This window comes from Rattus norvegicus, chromosome 19, assembly GCF_021556685.1.
Source record: "Rattus norvegicus strain SHRSP/BbbUtx chromosome 19, alternate assembly SHRSP_T2T, whole genome shotgun sequence".
NCBI lineage: Eukaryota > Metazoa > Chordata > Mammalia > Rodentia > Muridae > Rattus > Rattus norvegicus.
Window position 1 is genome coordinate 57,244,228 of NC_141552.1, and position 21,004 is coordinate 57,265,231.

The following is a 21,004-nucleotide window of genomic DNA, read 5'->3' on the forward strand; positions in this document are numbered from 1 at the left end:
AATATTCCATCTGGAGGAAAGTTTGTTAACACTGGGGGAGTCCTACAGAGATGCTACACAATGGAAGTAAATATCAAGTAAATCACAGGAAGTCCCTGAGACCAACAAGACACATGAAGCCTCCTCTCTAAAGTTACATAAGCAGTAAGGTCTGCTGAGGAGACTCAGAGTAGCTGAGCTGCCTGGAACAAACTATTGACACTGCCCACGTGCCTACAAATTGTGCAGGGACCCCAAGGTTCTAGTTTTCATCAGCTGTTATCACCCATGCTGGGGTGAGAGTTTGGTGATGAAGCTGCCTTTGAACTATCCTTCCTTCAGTAAGGAACCCAAAGAAACTCACAGGTTTACCAAGTTGGACTTTAGTAGTGTCTCAGTTAGAGTTTCATTGCTGTGAAGAGACACCATGACCAAGGCAACTCTCATAAAAGAAATCATTTCATTGAGGCTGGCTTACAGTTTCAGAGGTTCAGTCCTTTATTATCATGGCAGGAAAGCTGGCAGAGTCCAGGATGAGAAGATGCTGGAGAAGGAGCAGAGCCTTCTACATCTTGATCCAAAGGCAGCAAGAAAGGAGCTATCATTTGCAGGCAGCCAGGAGGAGGAGGTCTCTTCCACACTGGGCGGAGCTTGAGCACAGGACCTCAAAGCCCACCTCACAGTGATGCACTTCCTCTAACAAGGCCACATCTATTCCAATGAGGCCACACCTTCCCGTGGGCCAAACATATACAAAGCAACTCAAGTGGTATCGTTACTTCGGTAGGTCATCAGTTTCATATCTGAGGTGAACAGACATGTATGTCACATCTCTCCAGGAAAAGTATCCCATAACAGGGATTGATTTGTCTAGACAATGCCTGTCCACACTATGTGATTTTAACATCACTGGCCCCTGAACTATTTGTAGAGAAATTCCTGTTTATAACCCAGTCCTTCGTGACCTTCCTTCTCAACTATCTTTCTTTCCATGGGGACATCACTTGGCATAGGGGGAGGTAGCATGAGATGATGGAGCTGAGAATAAGGGCTGAGTTGGTGGGAATAGGAGGGAGAAATGCCATCAGCAAGCTGTATGGTATTTATGTGTGAGGCTTGTTCTGGAATCCTTCTGAGCTTTCCTCCAGGAACTTAGCTATTAGTGATTGGTACACCTCTAAATCGAGGAAGGAATGGAGATAACTCACATCCTCTGACCATTATTTTCCCAGAGTGCACTTCCTGTTTCTCAGCAGCCTACCTGGGTCCCACTTCACTGCCCACAGCAACCAGGGAAATTAATTACTTCTCTGTTGTGCCTTACTCCCCAGAGCTCTTAAATCCCTTTGCACTGATAAAGCTCCTAAGGGTGTTCCTCTAATTGTGAGCTGTGAGCTCTTCTTCAGGTAACCTTTGCTCCGGAGGTCTTGGGTGGTCTGCAGGAGAAGCTGACCCTGTCTCCTGGGATGTGCTTCTTTGAGAGACCTGTGCCTGTGGGATGTAGCTTGGGGTGGGGGTGGGGATTGACCTTTTGCACCGAAGTCTTTCTTCCACACATATTTTTTTTTTTAAAAATTATGTTCCTGTATAGAGCTACTCAGAGCTGCTCAGAGAAGTCTTTTTTTAAAAGGCTACCAGTTGACCACGAGGCTCTGTTAACTACATGAGTGCTTGCTGAACGAACACACACACACACACACACACACACACACACACACACACCATGACATATTTCACGGTGTGATGCTACAACCACTCTTACAAAAGCTGAACATGTCCTGTGTGTAGTATGCGTAATGTGTTTTCAAGTGTACGTGTACGTGTGGGTGCATGTGCATTGTGTATGAAGGCCATGCATATGTATGTAGACGTGGGTACATGAGCCTTTGGGTAGGTCGGTCTGAGGATAACCTTTATTCCTGATTGTTTCCAACTTCTCCTTGATGCCAACTGATTACCCATGGTGCAGCCAGGGTCTCCCTAAAGCCCAGATTCCTAGTTTCTGGTCTTTGGTGAAGATCTTTAACTGTCATCTTTCTGTGACAGGCAAGGGCATTCCCTGCACTTCCAGCAGTGTCTACATCTACAGAATGCTTCCCCCACCTCACCCCCGCAGGCTTACTGCACAGTGAGGCCCTCTAAACAAGACTCCATAGCCAAGCTGGCTTCTGCTGTCCCCTCAGCCTACAGTGTTGTCTTTATCTCCTTAGATGCCTTAGTCCAGATGGGATGAGGTTAATATGTGGCTCTACCATTTACTTGCTGTGTGGCATTGGGATTGTAACCCAGGACAAACAGCTGAGGTGCATATTTTACCTACAAAGGCAGACCTGGCCTGAGATTCTCCTCAGTCCCTACCTGTAACAGGACATATCCCATCCACTGTCGTGAACTTTCTAGTCCAGGCTCTGGGCTTCCCCTCCCCCAGAGACTCTTGCCTATATAATGCAGACATTTTGATCTCTCCCCACTTCTCTTTTCTCTCCCCCCTCCTCTATGTTTTCTGTCTCTCTGTGTGTGGATGCTACTCTCTCTCTCTCTCTCTCTCTCTCTCTCTCTCTCTCTCTCTCTCTCTCTCCTTCTCCCTCTCCTTCTCCTTCTCCCTCTTCCCCTCTTCCCTCTCTCCCTCCCTCCCTCCCCCCTTCTCTCTTTCACACACACTCCCCTCTGTCTCCCCCCACCCCAAAGATGACTTCCCTGGCCTCGATCCTTGGGACCAGTAAACCCATCCAAGATCTGCTTCCCAGTAAACCCACCTTTATATATTCTAACCTAGCTTGAACTGGCTCATTTTGATGGCAGAGAAATAATTTATCATGTGTTGGTGTAAAGACACTTAAAACCTTTAAGTCTCAGCTTGAACACCTTTAAGGGCAGAGTCCACCAAAAAAAAAGTCTGAAGAAAAGAGACTTCTCAGATGGAATTCTCAGCCTTTAATTCAACTCTCTGAACCCTGGTCACCGCCCCTTCCTGTTCACATAGTAAATGACTAGAGATGTAGGTTGCGTTTGCAATTATTCCTCGAGACTGAGAGGCCTGAAGGTCAAGGCTCCGTGTCTCAGCCATGGACTATACTTCTCACAAGCAGATATGCAGTGGACATTGCCTGAGGAGTCATTATTTCTCCTGCATAGTCGGACACACCTAATTCACAGGCCATTTGTTTCCTTTGGGTGTGTTGAAATACACGGGCTCAGAGGTCAGAATGAGGTAGCCTCAAACCAGAGCCCTATGACCTTGATGTTTTTATTTTCTAATTGAGAGAGAGAGAGAGAGAGAGAGAGAGAGAGAGAGAGAGAGAGGAGAGAGAGGATGGCAATACCATTATTGTAAAAAGTAACCCTATTCACTGTCTCTCTGAGAAATTTTTTTTCACTTTCACATGTGCACACATGCACACATGAGTGTGTGGTGTGTGTATGATTACGTGTGTCAGTGTGAGTACATATGTGCAGGTGCATTTGGTGCCCTGAGGCTTATGCTGAGAATCAGCCTCAAACATCTTCTACCCTATTCATTGAGCAAAGGTAGCTCAATCAAACCCAGAGCTAACTGATAACGGCTCATTTTGCTAGTGGTCTTGGAATACCTTGTCTTTACTCTCCCAGACTGGAATTACAGGTAGACCAATATGCCTACCTGGCATTTATATGGTTTTTGAGGATTCCTACAAGCAAGAGTCTCAACCATGGAGCCATCTCCCCAGCACCCTGCTCTGAGGATTGACACTGAGGTATATGGAGGGTGACCATCAGTATTATTAAGATGTCACGGTGTTCTTGGTTTGGACCCTCCCCAGCTTCTCCTGGTATTTTACTGCTCAGATAACTAGATAAACCACAGGATGCTGGGTTAGTGATTAAAAACAAAACAAAACAGAGTTTCTCTGTATAACATCCCAGCTGTCCTAGACCTCTGTTGACCAGGCTGGCCTCGAACTCACAGAGATCCGCCTGCCTCTGCCTTCCAAGTGCGAGGTTAAAGGTGAGTGCCATCATGCCCAGCCAGGATTACTGCCTTTTGGAAGTCTTGGGAATGGAGAGTTGGCTCAGCAGTTAAGGCACAATCTATTCTTTCAGAGGACCCGAGTTCAGTTCCCAGAAGGCACACCGGGCCTGTAATTCTAGCAAGCATGCAAAAAAGACTTATACCTATATACATAAATAAAAATCAACTTAAAATCTTGGGACCTGTGGTACACTGTTCCCTTAGCCATAATGGGATTCTCCTGAGTCCTAAGTACTCTTGATTTTAATGGAATTATTCCCCCATTAAAAAATAATATACAACAAATTGTATTTTTTACTATACTGATGTAAAGATGAATGTAATTCAGCTTTTGACTCATTCTTATATATTACTTAATTAATTTTACATTCAACTTCTTTGGGTTTTAAGAGAAGAAAAGAGAAATAAAAGGAAGGAGAAGACATGAATTTGGGAGTCAGATTCACTGGTTGGGGGTTCTGGGAGGAAAAAGAGGAGGTGTATGGGAGGTGGATATTAGTGTAATCATTTACAATAGATACATTGTACTCGTGTATACAAGACTAGATACATTGCACTCATGTGTGACATTATGGAAGAATAGATAAACTGTAAACATGTTAAGTTTGTGTCAGACACTGCCAGTCTTTGGGGAAGCCTGCCCTGCTCCCCTGCCCTCCATTCTCTGGTCCTACCAGTATCCTTGCACACTCTCTATCCAGCTCCGGGTGAGGTGATGGCATACTTCCCGTGCCCCCTGAGCGTACTCGGCTCTCCCATTGTTAGGCAGCTCATCCCTGAAAGCAGGTGCAGGTGTCAGACAGCAGCATCTAGCTACACTGGGACCTGCCACCCTCCTGGGACTCAGTAGGTGTGCCTCTGGGCGGTCCACGTAGCAGTAGGACACTGGAGACATTGGGACAGGTGGGGGGTGGCGGGACCATATGTTAGACACCGTCTTTTGGCCAGGAGTGAGGAGCTCGGCCTGGTTTTCCAAGCCCCCAATTCTCCATGCAGCCCCCCTTTCCTTTCCCAGCCTCTGAGCTTACCTACCTGAGTTCCATCCTTGGAACTCACAGGGTGGAAGGAGAGAACTGACTCCTGAAAGTTGCATGCTGTGACACACACACACACACACACACACACACACACACACCACACACGTAAGTAAAATGTAATTTTGTTTTGTTTTGTTGTTTTTCTTCAAGTCATGAGTGTTTCTCTGTGTAACACTCCTGGCTTTTCTGGTACTTGCTTTGTAGACCAGGCTGCCCTGGAACTCACAGTGATCCTCCTGCCACTGCTTCCCAAGTGCTGTGATTAAAGACTTGTGCCACCACACCCAGCAAGTGCAATATTTTTTTTTAATTAAGTACTTTTGACAATTACTCATGGCAAATTTTCTCACATGCTCCATGGTTTTGAAGAAGCCCACGCAACTAGAGAGCAAACTATTTTAGTGTATTAAACACTTTAAACCGGGTCAGCACCACTTCCGACCTAACTCAGCCCAGAACAAGCTCCACCTAGATGCCCCGCCCCTTCTCGGGAGTCTATGAAGCGCCCCGCCCTCAGCCTCTCCTCCCGCAGAGTCCCCGCCCTCACTCCCGGCTGGGGCTACAATGCGCGTGCGCGTCAGAACTCGTTGCTTCCCGAAGTCTCCAGCCGCTTGTAGGAAAGGTACAGCAGGGCCGATGCCGCGACCTTGTGGACTCCAGGAGTCTGTCAGGTAAAGTTCTCCGGCTCCAGACATTGGAGCCTGACCTAGCCGGGCTCCGATCACTGCACAGGCCTGAGTCTGACGCCCTGCATATCCACCCTGCAGTTCAGGTTCATCAGGGGTCCTTTCCAGCTGGAACTTTGGTCCTCTGCTCCTGGAGACAGAGTTGGGGTTTCCCCTAATAAGATTCACACAGACGCAGGCGTGTCCTCATCCCCCAAGGTCACAGCGTTTCCCTTTTGCCAATCCGAGTCACTCTTCAGTAACCCCCACAGCGGAACCTCAGAACCCCATCAGAGTTCAAGTTTCTGGGTGGCGTCTTCCTCGCATGATCGAGGTTCTTGCTCAAGGCACTGCTCCCAGCCTGGGCTCACATAGACTACAGACTACCCTGAAAACTCAACACAGAGTGAGCCAGCCCGGCTCAGAGCTGTTACTCCTATTTTGATGATATAGTCCTAAAACTGTTTCTAGATTTTTGTTTCCCTGCTGCCTCTGGGCTGTTTAAGACTTCTTCCTGCTTGTCTGGATAATTGTTTTTTTCTGGACAGAGGCCTGTGAGCATTGACTGTATTATATGCCAGCTGTCACGGACCCTTTCCAGGACAGTTGATTGGTTTACAGCCAGCTCTATCACATGGAGGGGGCAGGGCAGCGAGAATAAGCAAACCCCCGTTACCAAAGGCTTGTCAAGGAGACCCTAGTTAGTGATTAACACTCACAGCTGAGGGCTACCTTGTGCATGAACTGGCCATTTTATCTTCACGGCTTCCTTCAAGGACGTGGCAGATGTGGACTTCCAGGCTCCTTGAGATGATGTCAGTATTTGTTTCCATGTGTAGCCCAGGCTGATCTCAAACTTTTGGTAGTCCTCCGACCTCAACCTCCCACGCACTAGGGAATTAAGGTGTGAGCTACCATACCTGGCTCCGTCCGTATTTTTTGAGAAGAAAGGAATTCTGGCTGACCTAAACGCCTGCTTTTGCACAGTCATACTACAGAATAATGAAAACTAACGTACACTTTCTACAGCCACTGTGACCAAGTCCTACGAACTGTCTGACTTAAGGAATAGCAATTGGCCTCTCTTGGGTCTGAAGGCCCCATAATCCGGTCTGAAATCCACAATTAAGGTGTGGGCAGGAAGAAAATCAGAAGTCTCTGGGCATGGTCCTTTGCCCTTTCCAGCTTCTGGTGACTTCTGGCTTATAGCAGCAGCAGCAGCTCTTGGATCCCCGTCTGTCTGTCTGTCTGTCTGTCTGTCTGTCTGTCTCTTTCTGTGTGTGTGTGAGTGTGTGTGTGTGTGTGTGTGTGTGTATGTGTGGGTGTCTCTCTCTGTGTGTCTCTGTGTCTTTGTGTGTGGGAGGGGGTCTCTATGTGTCTCTCTCTGTCTCTGCCCCCCTCTTTGTGTGTGTGAGTGTGTGTGTGTGTATAGCCTCTTCCTTCAAAGACACCTGTCTTTGGATTGGGAGTTCTCCCTAAATTCAGGGTAACACTACCTCGAGAGCTTTAACTGCTTACAACTATGAAGATCCTATTTCTGAGTAAAGTCACATTCCCAAGCTCTGAGTCCTCCTGAACAAGGTCACCATCCAACACACCGTGCAGACCAGCAGCATAAAGCACAAAGCTTGTCCGAGGGACTCAGGCAGAGCTACATGAAAACGGAACCATTGGTGGCTGTGAATCAGTAATGGTTCTCTAAGTACAGTCTCTTGAGCTGCCAGGAGTTTTGCTACTTTGGAAGTTGAATAAAACGCTCATCCTCAGGCCTCACCTCAAAGTGACTGAGTCGGGTTTTGGGGATAAGTCCCAAGGTCTGTTGGGAACAGCCTTGTAGCAGATCCTGTGGCTGTGTGCTTGAGAATTACTTTTACAGGGTATCTGGGTTGGTGAACATGGCAGCCGAAGGACCAGGCAAGCCTCATAGAGAGTTTTTGGTCCACCTGTCCTGTCTGCCTGTAGCAATTATAATTCTTCCCCTAAAGGACTAGGAACAGAGCCAGGGCCTCACTTGCTCAGCAAATGCTCTAAACCGAGCCACATCCCAAGCCCCACATTATATATATATATATTTTTTCATTCTAGAGTTCAAGACTGACCTTGCACTTACTCTATAAACCAAGGATGCCTTGACTTGTCATCCTCCTGCCTCAGCCTCCCAAATAGCTGGGACTACAGTGAGATCCAGTTTACTGACAGATATCAAAGTTCAAGTGTCGGGTTATCGGGGGAATGTTTTACCATATGTACTTGCTGTTTGGTTTGGTTTGTTTTTTTGAGGTAACGTGCCATGTGTCCTAGGCTGGCCCTGAACTCACCGGGTTACTGAGGATAACCTTTCCCTGCAGGTTCTCCCACCTTTGCCTCTCACATGCAGGCATTACCTGCATAACCAGGCTTACACTGCAATTTTACATTTAGTGTGACTTTCAAAGCCAACTCATGTATGCAACATGGACTTGGTGGGGGTTTTTTTGTTGTTTTATTTTGCCTCTGTCAGTCTTGCTAACACATGCCATTTAAGTAGTGAGATTTCTGCCAGGTTGTTGGAAAACTATAATGAGACTCAGAAATGAAATCCAAGCTACACACACACACACACACACACACACACACACACACACACAGAGAGAGAGAGAGAGAGAGAGAGAGAGAGAGAGAGAGAGAGAGAGAGAGAGAGAGAGATTGAGATTGGCAGGGCTAGGTGCTTGGTGCCACAGTTCTGCTTACTCAAGGTTTTGTTTTGTCCTCCTCTTAGAAACAATCTGATTGACGATGCCAAGGCTCGCTTGAAAAAGTTTGATGTTGGGACCAGATATTCCCACTTGTCCCCTAGTAAGTATTCTGTTCTTCTGCCATTGCTGGCCAGAGGAGAAAAGCTGTACTTGCTGTTCACGGTCCGCTCAGACAAGGTAGGTGACAAGAAGCTCTTGTGACATCTTGGGCTTTTTAAAACATACCCTTCTGTTACTTCGTCCTCATTCAAGGCCGCCTTGATCCAATGAACTTTTGAAATCAGGGTGGTGAAGGGAAGCACAGGATGAAATGGGGTTGTGTTTGGTGGTTTTTTTTTTTTTTTTTTTTTTTTTTTTTTTTTTTTTTTTTTTTTTTTTTTTGTTTTTTTTTTTGGTGATTTTAAGACACAGGTTTGTTTGCTCTGTAGCTTAAGCTGGCCTTGAACTTATGACCAACTGCCTATCTCTGCTTCACAAGTGCTGACTTAAGTTTTGGTGTTTACTTTTTAATGTGCATGTGTGCGCGTGTGCGCCTGCATGCCTGCGTGCGTGCCTGCGTGCGTGTGTGTGTGTGTACATGATCATAGAGACCAGGAGAAGACAACGAGTGGCCTCCTCTGTTACTGTCTGCCTCGTTACCTTGAAACAGAGCCTCTCACTGAACTTGAAGCCTGTGGTTTTAGCGTAGGCATGGCTCGTATGTGCCACAATCTCTCTCCACCCCACCAGAGAAGTCGAGGTTCAGATATGCACAGCCGTGTCAACCTCATAAAATGGAGATACAAACGTGGACACTCAGACATGTTTACTCATTGAACCTCCTCCTCAACCCAACACAGCATTTGTGGACGAGGTTTCAGAAAGAAGAAAAAAGAGATTTCTCTTATAAAATTAGAAAACACTTTTAGACGAGGGTTTCTTAATGTCGGTGCTTAAACAGCCTTTGGGTCCAACCCACTCTGTATTGAGGAGCCTTCTCGGGCACTGTGGGATATTTAGGGTCGCCTTGACCTCTGCCATGACAACAGTACACACAGGCACATCCGTGTGATGACGTCATGTCTCCAGACAGTGTCAGTAATCCTGGCAGAATGGGGGTGGAAAATTACCCCGTCAACAATGAGTCTGTTAGACTAATCCACCTCAGGTACACTAGAACATGTGGTTAGCGGCCTACCCCTGAAGCCAGCTGCCCATGTTGAATGCAGGGCTGAAGTTATGAACCCTCTCAATCTACAGTCGTACCAGGCCATATGTTCCTGTCTCTCCCGTGTAGTTACCCTTCCTTACTGTTGGAAATATTTACCAGAGAGAATTGGAGAAATGGCCATTTCAAGGTTATCCCAAGATAGAAATAAATAGACCACAAAATAGCATGGCCTTTCAAGTGGAATAATTTTTTAAAAAAATGTCTCACTGACAGCATATATATGTAAATAAAGAATGTGTGTAAATAAATGCCCTGATTCATACTTTTTAAATATAATTTACTCTTATTTTATGGGCATTGGTGTTTTGCCTGCTTGCACATCTGTGTGAGGGTGTCAGAAGCCCTGGGACTGGAGTTACAGGCAGGTATAAGCCGCCATGTGGGTGCTGGGAATTGAACCCAGGCTGCCAGTGCTATTAACTGCTGAGCTGTCTCTCTATCCCTCAAATACCTCATTTCAAGAGAACTGTGGTGATCCTTTCTACTGTAGGACAAGTAAGTGATGTACAAGTCCACGTAGTGATCAAAATCCAGCTTCTCAGAGGGGAAGGACACTCAGCCGGAACTGGAGAAATGGGGACCTGGTCTCAGCCCTGCTCCTGCTCCTAAGCACAGATGAAGTACTTATGAACACCCGCTGCCCCTGCTCTGTGTGTGTGTGTGTGTGTGTGTGTGTGTGTGTGTGTGTGTGTGTGTGTGTGTGTGTGTATTCCTGAATACAACCTCCTTAGTCCATATTATGTTACTCATACATGTTTGGACAGCTGACCATTTGATTTTGGGTAACCAACTGATGTGTTCTTCTCTGGGGAGGACTATTTCCCCTCTTCCCACTACTCCTTAGTTGTCTGCAGCTCTCTGTGTAGAGTTGAGGCCTCTTGGGCTTTGCCCACTCCTCTTTGGCTTATCTCTTGGTGCCATCCCTGGTCAACTCAAGTTTAGGCCATCATGTTGGGAAGAGTTCTTAGTCATGTCAGAAGCTACGTTGTTTTTTGAGACAGTCTCTTGCTGACCCCGGGCTTATCAAGTAGGCTAGGATAACATATATACACAAAGTAACAATAGGAAAAAATTTTAAAAGACATGAATTTGAAAGAGAGCAAGGAAAAGTGTATATGACAGGGTTTGGGGAAACAAGAAAGGGAAGGAAGAGGTGATTTAATTTTAGTATAACCTTATAAAATCAATAAAAACCAAACAAAAGAACTCATTGTAGATGTCAGCTAAGGAATAGTACCCAAAGATGACTGTTGGCCTCTACATGCACATGTAAACATGGGGACCCACACAAACACACATATACACCCAACAGACATCCATGCAGCTTATACTATGTACAGAGGGAAAAGATTATGAGCTCCCAAGTGTCAATAGAGCCCTTTCTGGTCCCAACAACCTGTGAAGAATTGGGTTGGGTTTTTTTTTAATGTGCTTGCTTCAACGCAGGAGAATGTTTTCGAAGAGTAGAGAGTTCTCGGGAATCCAAAAGGTCCTCGTTCCCTATTAATTGGAGTTGAGGTGGAAGGTCACTTGAATTGGCATGTTCTGGGTCTCTTTGAAGAGCTTTCAAAACACATTTTAAATCAGGTCTGCATTCCAATCAAGCCCAAGAAGTCCTTGAGGATGCCCCTGTCACCAGCTACTGTTAGTGTTGAATGCACAAACAATAAATCACGTTTTAGAGGTGATGTAACAGGAATTGTGTTCTTATGTCTTCTGTAAGACATGCTGCAGATGACAGAAAATGGTCCCACCTTCCTCTCCCTACTCCCGTGTCTGTCATTGATGAGAGGATGCGTGAGGCCATGCCTGCCGAAGCAGATCTTGTAGAACTCTTCGTTTATAGCAGGGACAAACTGCGAATGTTTCAGGTTTTCAAATGAGTTGCCTAGGGCTGGGGGTAGAGTGCAATGGCAGAACACTTCCCCAGTATGCACAAAGCCTGGGCTCAACCCTCAGCACCACCAAATAAAAATGAATGAATGGGTAAAAGAAACAAGCTTGCTAACGCAGAGTAATCAACTGTAGAAAACTAAATAAAGCTCGTAACAGCCTTAGCCCTCTCACAGGACTGTAACAAAATACCTTGTACTGGATGGCTTATGAACAGCAAAGGTTTCCTGTGCTTGTGGAGGCTGGGAAATTCAGTATTAAGGCATCGGCAGATAGAGCACCCAGTGCTGCCTTCTCTTTCTACTTCACATATGATGGTTTTCCCTGTGTGCTCATGGTGTGAAAGGAGCAATAGGTTTCTGTGCCCTTCCTTTAGAAATGCTTTCACTCCTTGGTAGGGCTTTGTTCAAGCTGTTTTCCCAAGAGCTCCAACTCTGAATGGTATTGCCTTGTAACTGAGGGTTTCAACATTCAGCTATTCAGACCGAAGCAGGCTTCTAGCTTTCTTTACACAGCTCTGTCACCCTAGTTGCTAAAAATGCCAACAAGACATCTCGGTTGAACTCTGGCCATCAAGAGCTGACTTTAAGGGGACCTCATTACATCATCCTGCCTGGGAGCTAGTCACAACTCCACTCATGGCAGCCTCAGCTCATGTAACCACCCTGTGGTTCTAAGAGGTGAACGCTGCCATGATCTTTGCACACAGTTGGCAAGAAGCTGGCCCGAGAGCCCTGCTGTGTCAGGATCTCGCAGCAGATGGCTGGAGAGGACAATGACATGGATAGGTGAGGGTGTAAGAGAAACTGGACTAGGCCAGCTGGGAAGAGAGGGGTGAGGGCTGCCCCTCTCAGAGATGAGAGAGGAAGAAATGACTGGGGTGCTACACACGGTCCTAAAACCAGAAAGGCCTGGATTCAGGGATGTGGGTACAGACACAAGAAAAGAGAACTTCCCATTCTTCATGTGAGTCAGCAAAAATAAATGGAGATGGCGAAATATATGGTACCAATCATGATGCATCCTCGGCCATACTGGGTTTTACCAAACGCTTGCTTATCTGTCTGTCTGTCTGTCTTTCTTTCTTTTATCTATCATTCTTTGTAACTTTCTTTCTTTCTTCTATCTTTCTATCTTTTATCTATCTTTCTTTGTATCTTTCTATTATCTATATTTCTTTGTATCTATCTTTCTTCTATCTATCTTGCTTTCTGTCATTTATCTATCTGTCTTTCTATCCATCCATCCATCCATCCATCCATCCATCCATCCATCCATCCAATATGTGCATGTACGAGTATGGACATGCATGTGCCATGGCCTGCTGTAAGGGAGCTAGATGGTAACTTTCGAGAGTCACTTCTCTCCTTCTACCTTGTCCTTGGACAGGTTCTCTCATGACTTTATCTCTTACGTTCCCAGCCATGGGATCCCAAACACCACTCTTTGGGCTTATGCTAGGCAGGCTCACATTCTATAGAAGAATTACTGATGAATAGAGGAAAGTTCAGACTTCCAGACATTTCTCCTGCCTCTGCATGTTAAGGGTTCTGGAACTAAAGACGCATGCTGTCAGATCCGGCTTTTTACGTGGATTCTAGGGATCCAATTCAGGTCATTGGGCTTGCACAGCAAACCCTTCTACCAGCTGAGCCATCCCCCTGGCCCTAGAAACTCTTAATAAATAGATTGTGTGGTGACAAAGATAATTTGTGATCCATACAAACAAAGGAATACCATTCAGTCATAGAGAACTGAAGCACTGATCAATGATACAGCATTGGAAAATGTCACAAAGGAGATGCTGAGACACATGAGGTCACATGCCATGTGGTTTCATTCCTGTGAAACAAACTGGATTCATCTGGACAGATATCAGAGACTGGGCAGTAGGGAAAAAAAAGCTTAATGGGTGTCCTCTTGGAATAGGAAAGTGTTCTGAAACTAGGTATTAGGTATGGTTGCACATCATTATTACAACAACAAGCACACCATTATGTCTCATCCCCAGCGCTGCCTAAAACAGGGCACGGTGGTGCAATCCGATCTCTGCCCTTAGGAAATGAATCTGGAAGGTCAAAGATCCAGGTCGTTCTTGACCACATAGCAAATTTGAGGCTAGACTGGGCTGTCTGACAACCCATCTCAATCTTTCTCCCCAAACATAGCAGCTTATAGAATTATGCAATACATGCCCTGAGTATGGTAATCACCCATAAAGGATTTAACGAAATAATCTGTTGATAATGCCATCTTTATACTATTGTTTCCTTTAGCTTTTACAGCTCTCATTGGTGTCAGTCTGCTTATGTTGTCTTTTACAGGCATGTAGAGGAAAATCAGGCATGAGAGAAGTCTGCAAGGTTATTACTGCAAGATCTCTCTCTCTCTCTCTCTCTGTGTGTGTGTGTGTGTGTGTGTGTGTGTGTGTGTGTGTGTGTGTGTAAGCCAGCGGTCAACATTGGATGTCCTCCTCAATCACAACCTCATTTTTTGAAATATTTTCATTGACATTTTCTTCTAACAGTTCAAGGGGGTAGGGTTGGGAGAGGAAAAGAAGCTTTGTACGTGGTTGGTAGGAACATAAATTAGTCTAGGCGCTATGGTTGTCAGTATTGGAGGTTTAAAAAAAAAATTAAGCCATGTGTAATGGTGTTCCATATGACCCAGATGTTCCACTCTTTTTAATGAAAGTATTTCAAACTAATGAATGGCAGAGATTTTTCCACATCAATATTCCTGGCAGCACGAGTCACAGTACCTTAATTACAGAATCAACCTGGATGGCTATCGGAGAAGGAATGGATCAGGAAAAATGTAAGGTATATATATACATATATATATATATATATACATATATATATATATATATCAAGAGAAAATTAGAAGAAATAATATTTTTAAGAAAGCATACCATTTGGGAGAAAAATGAGTGCAAACTAGACTTAACCATGTACTGTTTTCATTTTCTTGTAGTTCTTCACGTGGCGTGCGCACGCACGGATTTGTGTGTGTGTGTGTGTGTGTGTGTGTGTGTGTGTGTGTACATTTATATGATGAAAAGGAAAACTGCTTAGGGAGACTAAGGAAATGCTAATAGGTAGGAAGAGAAATGGGGGCAGAGGATATAAGAGAATTATGCTCTATATACTTTATATCAATATAATATCTTGAATAAATAACACTTAAAACATATCAATGAGTTGAAGTTAGCAAAACTTTTATGGACTTGTGAGTTTGTCACACAAAACAAACCTGCATGTTGAGGTGTGCTTTCTATGCAGTAATACTTTTTCCTCAAGTATACACATTATTCATATAATTAAATTATCATTTGCATCAGGGATAGTCTCATGACCTATATGTACTAGATATATTAAAAAGGGATACGTGGTAAAATATAAAAAGTATCGCACACACGACATGAATGAATAAGGAGCAACTTCAATTAATATTAATATTGAGTAAAAATGTTTTTATAATCTCATGATGGGGGATTTTTCTAAACAGATATTGTCCAACCTTTCTAATAAAGTTATTGGTGTTCAAAATAATTAATAAAGTAAGTTTTGTGAGTGTGCTTGCATGCGCATATATATGCACTGAGTGTGAATGTGCGTGTACCATGGCATTCATGCGAGGTCAGACCAGAACTTTCAAGCATCACACTTTTCTCCTTCAACCATGTTGGATTGGGATTCAAACTCATGTGTGTCCTACCTGCTGAGTCCTTCTCACCAGTCCTGGTGGTTTGGTGTTTTGTTTTGTCTTAAGGACTCAAGGAGAAACATATCTTGGACTCTGTAGATGCTGAGCTGATATTTGTTAGATGACTAAATGCTCCAAAACTGAATTCTTGCTTTGTAACTTCGTTCTTTCAATCCCCCAGCTGAGAAGGGCACCTGGAGAAGTCTGCTTCCCTGGAGGAAAGAGGGACCCAGTGGATGCAGATGACACAGCGACTGCTCTCCGTGAAGCCCAGGAGGAGGTGGGGCTGCATCCCCACCAAGTGGAGGTGGTCTCTCACCTGGTGCCATATTTTATTAATGTAAGGATACGAGTGGGCCCTCCTGGGCTCTGAGGGGCTTCCACATTCATTCAAACACAACTCCCAAGAGCACTGGGTGCAGAGCCAGGAGAACTGGGTCCCTGTGTGGACTCTGCCCCTTGTGAGCTCTGTAGACCTTCTCACGCATCCAAGAAGAAAGAGCGGAGCTAACCCCAGTGCTTTTCAGACTGGTGCTGTGGAACTCTGGGTGTATGCAGAACTGCTCCGCTGATGTTCTGTTGGTGTGTACTTTTCTCCAGGACACATCGATTTTTAAGAACCCAGTTGGAAATAATGCATTATCATGCAGCGCACTAAATGGCATCCCCTTGGAGGGGCTCAGTGCTTTCTGTTTAATGTCACTCATTTTTGGCGCATACCTTGGGATAAAGAGTCTTCTTATCGCAGGACTGGAGGCCTCACCTTACATACCACCCCCTGCATTGACTGTCAGGTTGCTGTGGTCGTTGGATCTGTAAGGATCTCTCACACTTGATGTTATCATGGCAGTTTTAAGATATACTGGATGTCCTTCAGTTCTAATACCTCATGATTAAGGAAGTTTTTAAAAAAAGACTTCACTTTTATTTATGTATATGTAGTAGCACCGGTGACTAGGCATCCAGAATCCCACAGAGACCAAAAGAGTGTCAAATCCACTAGAAATGGAGTTGTAGATGGTTGGGAGCCACCTGAGAAGGATGCTCAGAACCCAAACTCTGGCCCTCTATGGGACCAGCAAGTGCTCTTCACCGCTGAACCAGCTCTCCAGCCCCCGGGCCCCTCTTGGTTAGACTAGGTTTTAAGAGTCTGGGAGAAGAACAAGAGTATTTGACAAGCTGCCTAGAAACCTCCGCTGTTTGCCCTGCACTCCCGTGCAGCTAAGGACTTCTGTTTCCTATAAACCAAGCAGCATGGGGAAGCCTAGAGCTGGGATAGCCATTGGCTGTTGCACTGCTGGACTTTAGGGGTCACTTGCCAATTTTAACTCGTATATCAGCATCATTTTTATCACTATAGTTGTGTGTCTAAAACAATGACAGATTAGAAGCCATCTGTTTTCATGTCATGCATGACACCCAGGATCTCCCATAATGCCTGACACCGCTGGGATACATTGGGGTACTAAGAAACAAGGTTAGAACATTACTGTGATCTAAACCCACTCCTTCTTTATTACTTTTCCTATTGTCTTCCCTTCTGCCCTTGGCCCCATCCTACATTTCGGATTATATCCAGTTGACAGATACACAGAGACAGGGAGACAGAGATAGGGAGACACGGGCAGAGAGAAGAGAGCATTAGTGAGAGGGAAATATGGCAGCTTCTTCCTCTTCAGTCACATTTTCTCATGGGGTGATTTTCAATTTTCTGCAAATTTCCCAACTTATTTTGGGGAGTTGAGCTTTAGACCTTTATTGACTGATTAAGCTAATACTGGTAAAAGTTCCTCAAATCAGAGTAGCTTCATTTCCACTATCCCAGAGAGCTACTGAATTATACATGGGTGGACAGAATAAGGGAGTTCACAGATGTCTCAGTCAGCTTTCTATTGCTCTTAACAATTACCTGAGCTAAGCAACTTACAGGATATGATGGTTAGTTTTTAATGTCAAATTGCCACAACCTAGAATCACCTGGGTAGAGAGTCTCAATGGAATTATCTAGATCAGATCAGATTGGCGCCTCTCTCTCTCTCTCTCTCTCTCTCTCTCTCTCTCTCTCTCTCTCTCTCTCTCTCTGTGTGTGTGTGTGTGTGTGTGTGTGTGTGTGTGTGTGTGTATGTATGTATGTGTCAGGGTAGGACATGCCTTTGTAGTTAATGGATGCAGGAGTACTCAGCCCACTATGGGCAGCACCATCCCCTAGGCAGGTGATCCTAGGCTCTAAGAAAGCTACCTAAGCATAACCAGCCCGAGAGCCAGCAGACAGCATCATCAGTTCTTGACTTATTTCTTTGGCTGTGAACTGAATTCCTTGCTCAGAGGTAATGCTGTGTGGAATAGCAAGCAGGCCCTCCTTTGAGTTCTTATCTTGACTTCCCTCAGTGATGGACTATGATCGAGTTGTGAGACAAATAACTCTTTCTGCTCAGCATGACTTTTGGAGAGAGTGTTGTCACAGCAGTAGAAATGTAACTAGAACATAGAAGGAAGATATAGTTCAACTCCTAGATTTGGAGGTACTGATCCCATGGTTAGTTTTCCCCATTGCTTTGGTCACCGTAATAAAACAGCTCATTCTGACATGACCTGTTGGAGTTCTTTTGAGACCTCTTCATCCATCCTTCCAACCCTCTCTGTGTTTCTGGTAGCCAGCAGCTCTCTGCTAAGAATGCACCATTGGGTAGGTAGAGATACCTTGAAGGACATCACACACAGAGGGTCAGAAGTCCCTGGATTGGTGCTCTGCAAAGCCGTCCTCCACCAGTGGCTGAGGCTGATCAAGGGACTCCTTGTCTCTAGCCAGAGTATTCTCCAAAACACCCTCCTTAGCCTCTCACCAGTTTCCCCTGGCAGCATTTTGATAAGAAATTGCTTGTATCTAAGACTTTGGCTCAGTATCTGCTCTAAGAAACCCCATTACCTCTGAGAGTGTGCCTTTATGCAAGAGTCAGCAAGGCAGAGGGTCTTGGTGACCCATGACCTCAGATTTACTGCCCTAAGGCCATTTAAGATCTATGTCCCTCTTGCCTCCTCTCTATCTGAAGGTTGTCATTTACCCTGGGTGTAGTTAATAGTATGACCTGTTTCCATTCTTAGACTCTTTGGCTGTATCCCCCTATGAGAGGTTCCCATAGGCCTGTTTAACCTTTCTCTAGATGCCCATCTCACAGTGTACCTGCCTCTGGATATCCCTAGTACATTTTTAATGAGCCGGGAACTTCAAACTAGAGACGACCATACCTGTGTTCAGTCCTTGCCTCTTTCAGACTTTCCAGTAGAGGTGAAGACCCTCCATTCAGTAGAAATTCTGGGCCATTTGTAAGCATTTGTACTTCCTAAATAAATCTTCATAGCACAAATATGTATATTATCAAAATGTAGTTTGTAAGCAATTCTGTATCTATTTTCTCTAAATAGAAGTATGCCCTAAGTAATATCGTGCCGTTTTCTGTTGATGTGACATCCTTCCCCTGTCCACAGCAAGAGGAAAGGGTATGTGACATCATTCCGATGTATGACTTCCATCAGAGTTTAACCTAAGTGTCCGTCAGTGAGAAGTAGCCACTGTGGAGTTCGGAGTTGTTTTTAGATAGTGCTTCTGCTTTGCTCCTGTATCTTTACTTGCATGGTGGGATTTATAAAGTAGACATACTCACACAAATGTGATTCCTAAGTCAAGGGGGTCATGGTCTAAATAACACCATTTCATAGTCATTACAATCATACCACCGTTTGCATGTGTACACACACACACACACACACACACACACACACACACACACACACCTTCAGAGTCTTCTTAGATGCCAACACAGGTGGAGGATCTTTCTCCCAGAGGGGACATATTTGTGTCTGGATCACTACCCCCGCCCACCATATACCATATAGCATAGCTTTGGTCTTCCCTCTCCCGGAACTGACCTGAGTTTAATCTTTGAAATTGTATCATTATACTTTGTAATTTATGAACTTTGGTGTCCGCTTTCAGAACAATGACCTGGTAACGCCCGTAGTGGGATTTCTAGACCCCGACTTCCAGGCCCAGCCTAATGCTGATGAAGTGAAGGATGTGTTCCTCGTGCCTTTGGACTATTTCCTCTGTCCCCAAGTCTACTACCAGAGTCACTTCACACATTCTGGCTACCATTTTGTTTTGCATTGCTTTGAATACACAGACCCTGAGACTGGCTCGAAGTACCTCATCAAGGGAATGACCTCAAAATTGGCTGTGCTGGCTGCCTTAATTATTTTTGAAAAAAGTCCTTCCTTCGAGACCGAATTTGATCTCCATGACCTGATACCATCTTGTGAGAAGACCTTTCTTCATAGATGTTCTTCCAGCAAATTGTGAAGTCACCGAAACCCAAAAGAACATACACGAGGTTTTTGCATGAGCTTATGCTCAGAACAGCAGCATTAGCGAGTGGTATCTGACAGGTGTGAATATATTTCGTACACCGTGATTGTGAGGGCCTTACCTGGTTTCCAGTAGCCAATTTTTCACCTTGAACACTATAAGTCTTTCAGAACTGGAAAAAAAAGCACGAGCAGGGTAGTCTAATTTTACCCATTAAAATGTCGCTATTTTTAGTTGTTTTATGGGTGTCTGTCACATAGTAGGCACTTAATAAATATTTGTCAAATATAAGGCTTGCAACACTCATCTTATTTTAAAGTATTTGAAATATATTCTTAATCCATCGTTTCATCTGGCAAAAACTTCTGGCTAACCATTCAAACCTTCCCTCTTGGGACTAGGGAGATAGTTCCACCAACATAGTGCCTGTCTCACAAGCATACGGATCTGAGTTTGAGCACCCATGAACAATGACCCAGGTGTGGTGGTGTACATTTGCAATCCTAGCATTAGGGACAGAGAACCAGGCATCGCTGAGGCTTTCTGTCCAGGCAGTCTACCCTACTTGGCAAGCTTCAGGCTAATGAGAGCCTCTGTTTGAATAAAGGTTGGTAGTACCAGAGGAATGGTATATAAGACTGACCTCCACACACATGTGCACATATGTCCACACACAGACACACAGACATACACACACATACACACACACATACACACACGCACACACACACACACACACACACACACACTACCCTCCCCCCATTCCATGACAGTAGGGGCTAAGCTGGGTCAGCAGTCTTCCCAGAATCTTTTGCCATGAAGTGGACCCCTGGCATTCAGTTTGAAGTAATGTGATCAGGGAGAAAGATGACTTTGCCAGTTACATTCGATTTAAGAGTGAAAGGCAGCTCCCCTGGAGCCCCACTTTCTGTCTTTCATGAGATTCAGTGTAGATATGTCTATAACCCAACCGTGACCAGGTAGGGGAAGAAATTCCCTAAGGGAATGGCAGAAAGCAAAGAATGGTCAGTGCCTGGCTCTCTGAGAGACTTTGAAGCAAAGCAGCCCTTCACAGGGGTCAGTGATGGATGACAGTGGTAAAATTCTCTCATCTTTTTGCATTGTAATTTTGGGCCTTTTCACTGCAATACTGCTACAACCCTAAATACATGTACATTTATGTATATACTAAATGTATTTATCTTATATACTATGATACTTGAGAATGACAAAATGAGTATTCATCCAAGCTCAAGGGATTGAAAGCAAAATTGACGTCCCAGCTCTGACTCTGTGTGAAAACTCTGTGATGTGTGTGGGAGGGAGCATGACTTCCCAAGCAACAGAAACAGATGAACAAGAGAGGCCCACGTGCCTCCAAATACAACCAGCCACCTTCCAGTGT

At 44.9% G+C, this 21,004-nt stretch overlaps 1 protein-coding gene across 5 annotated transcripts; it reads left to right on the forward strand.

Moving 5' to 3' along the window:
* The first annotated feature begins 5,570 nt into the window (after positions 1-5,570).
* Nudt7 (nudix hydrolase 7) lies at positions 5,571-19,890 on the forward strand. Of its 5 annotated transcripts, NM_001305427.1 has the most exons (5): positions 5,620-5,696; positions 8,449-8,602; positions 14,301-14,350; positions 15,418-15,576; positions 19,231-19,890. In NM_001305427.1, the coding sequence occupies exons 3-5, from the start codon at positions 14,312-14,314 to the stop codon at positions 19,591-19,593; spliced, it is 561 nt and encodes a 186-aa protein (NP_001292356.1). In that variant the 5' UTR covers positions 5,620-5,696; positions 8,449-8,602; positions 14,301-14,311; the 3' UTR covers positions 19,594-19,890. The 5 variants fall into 5 exon arrangements, with proteins under 5 accessions (XP_087451016.1, XP_087451017.1, XP_087451018.1 ...); XM_087594890.1 differs by lacking the exon at positions 14,301-14,350 and having other exon boundaries at positions 5,571-5,696; positions 15,418-15,516; XM_087594891.1 differs by lacking the exon at positions 14,301-14,350 and having other exon boundaries at positions 5,605-5,696; positions 8,449-8,525.
* Positions 19,891-21,004: the final 1,114 nt, after the last annotated feature.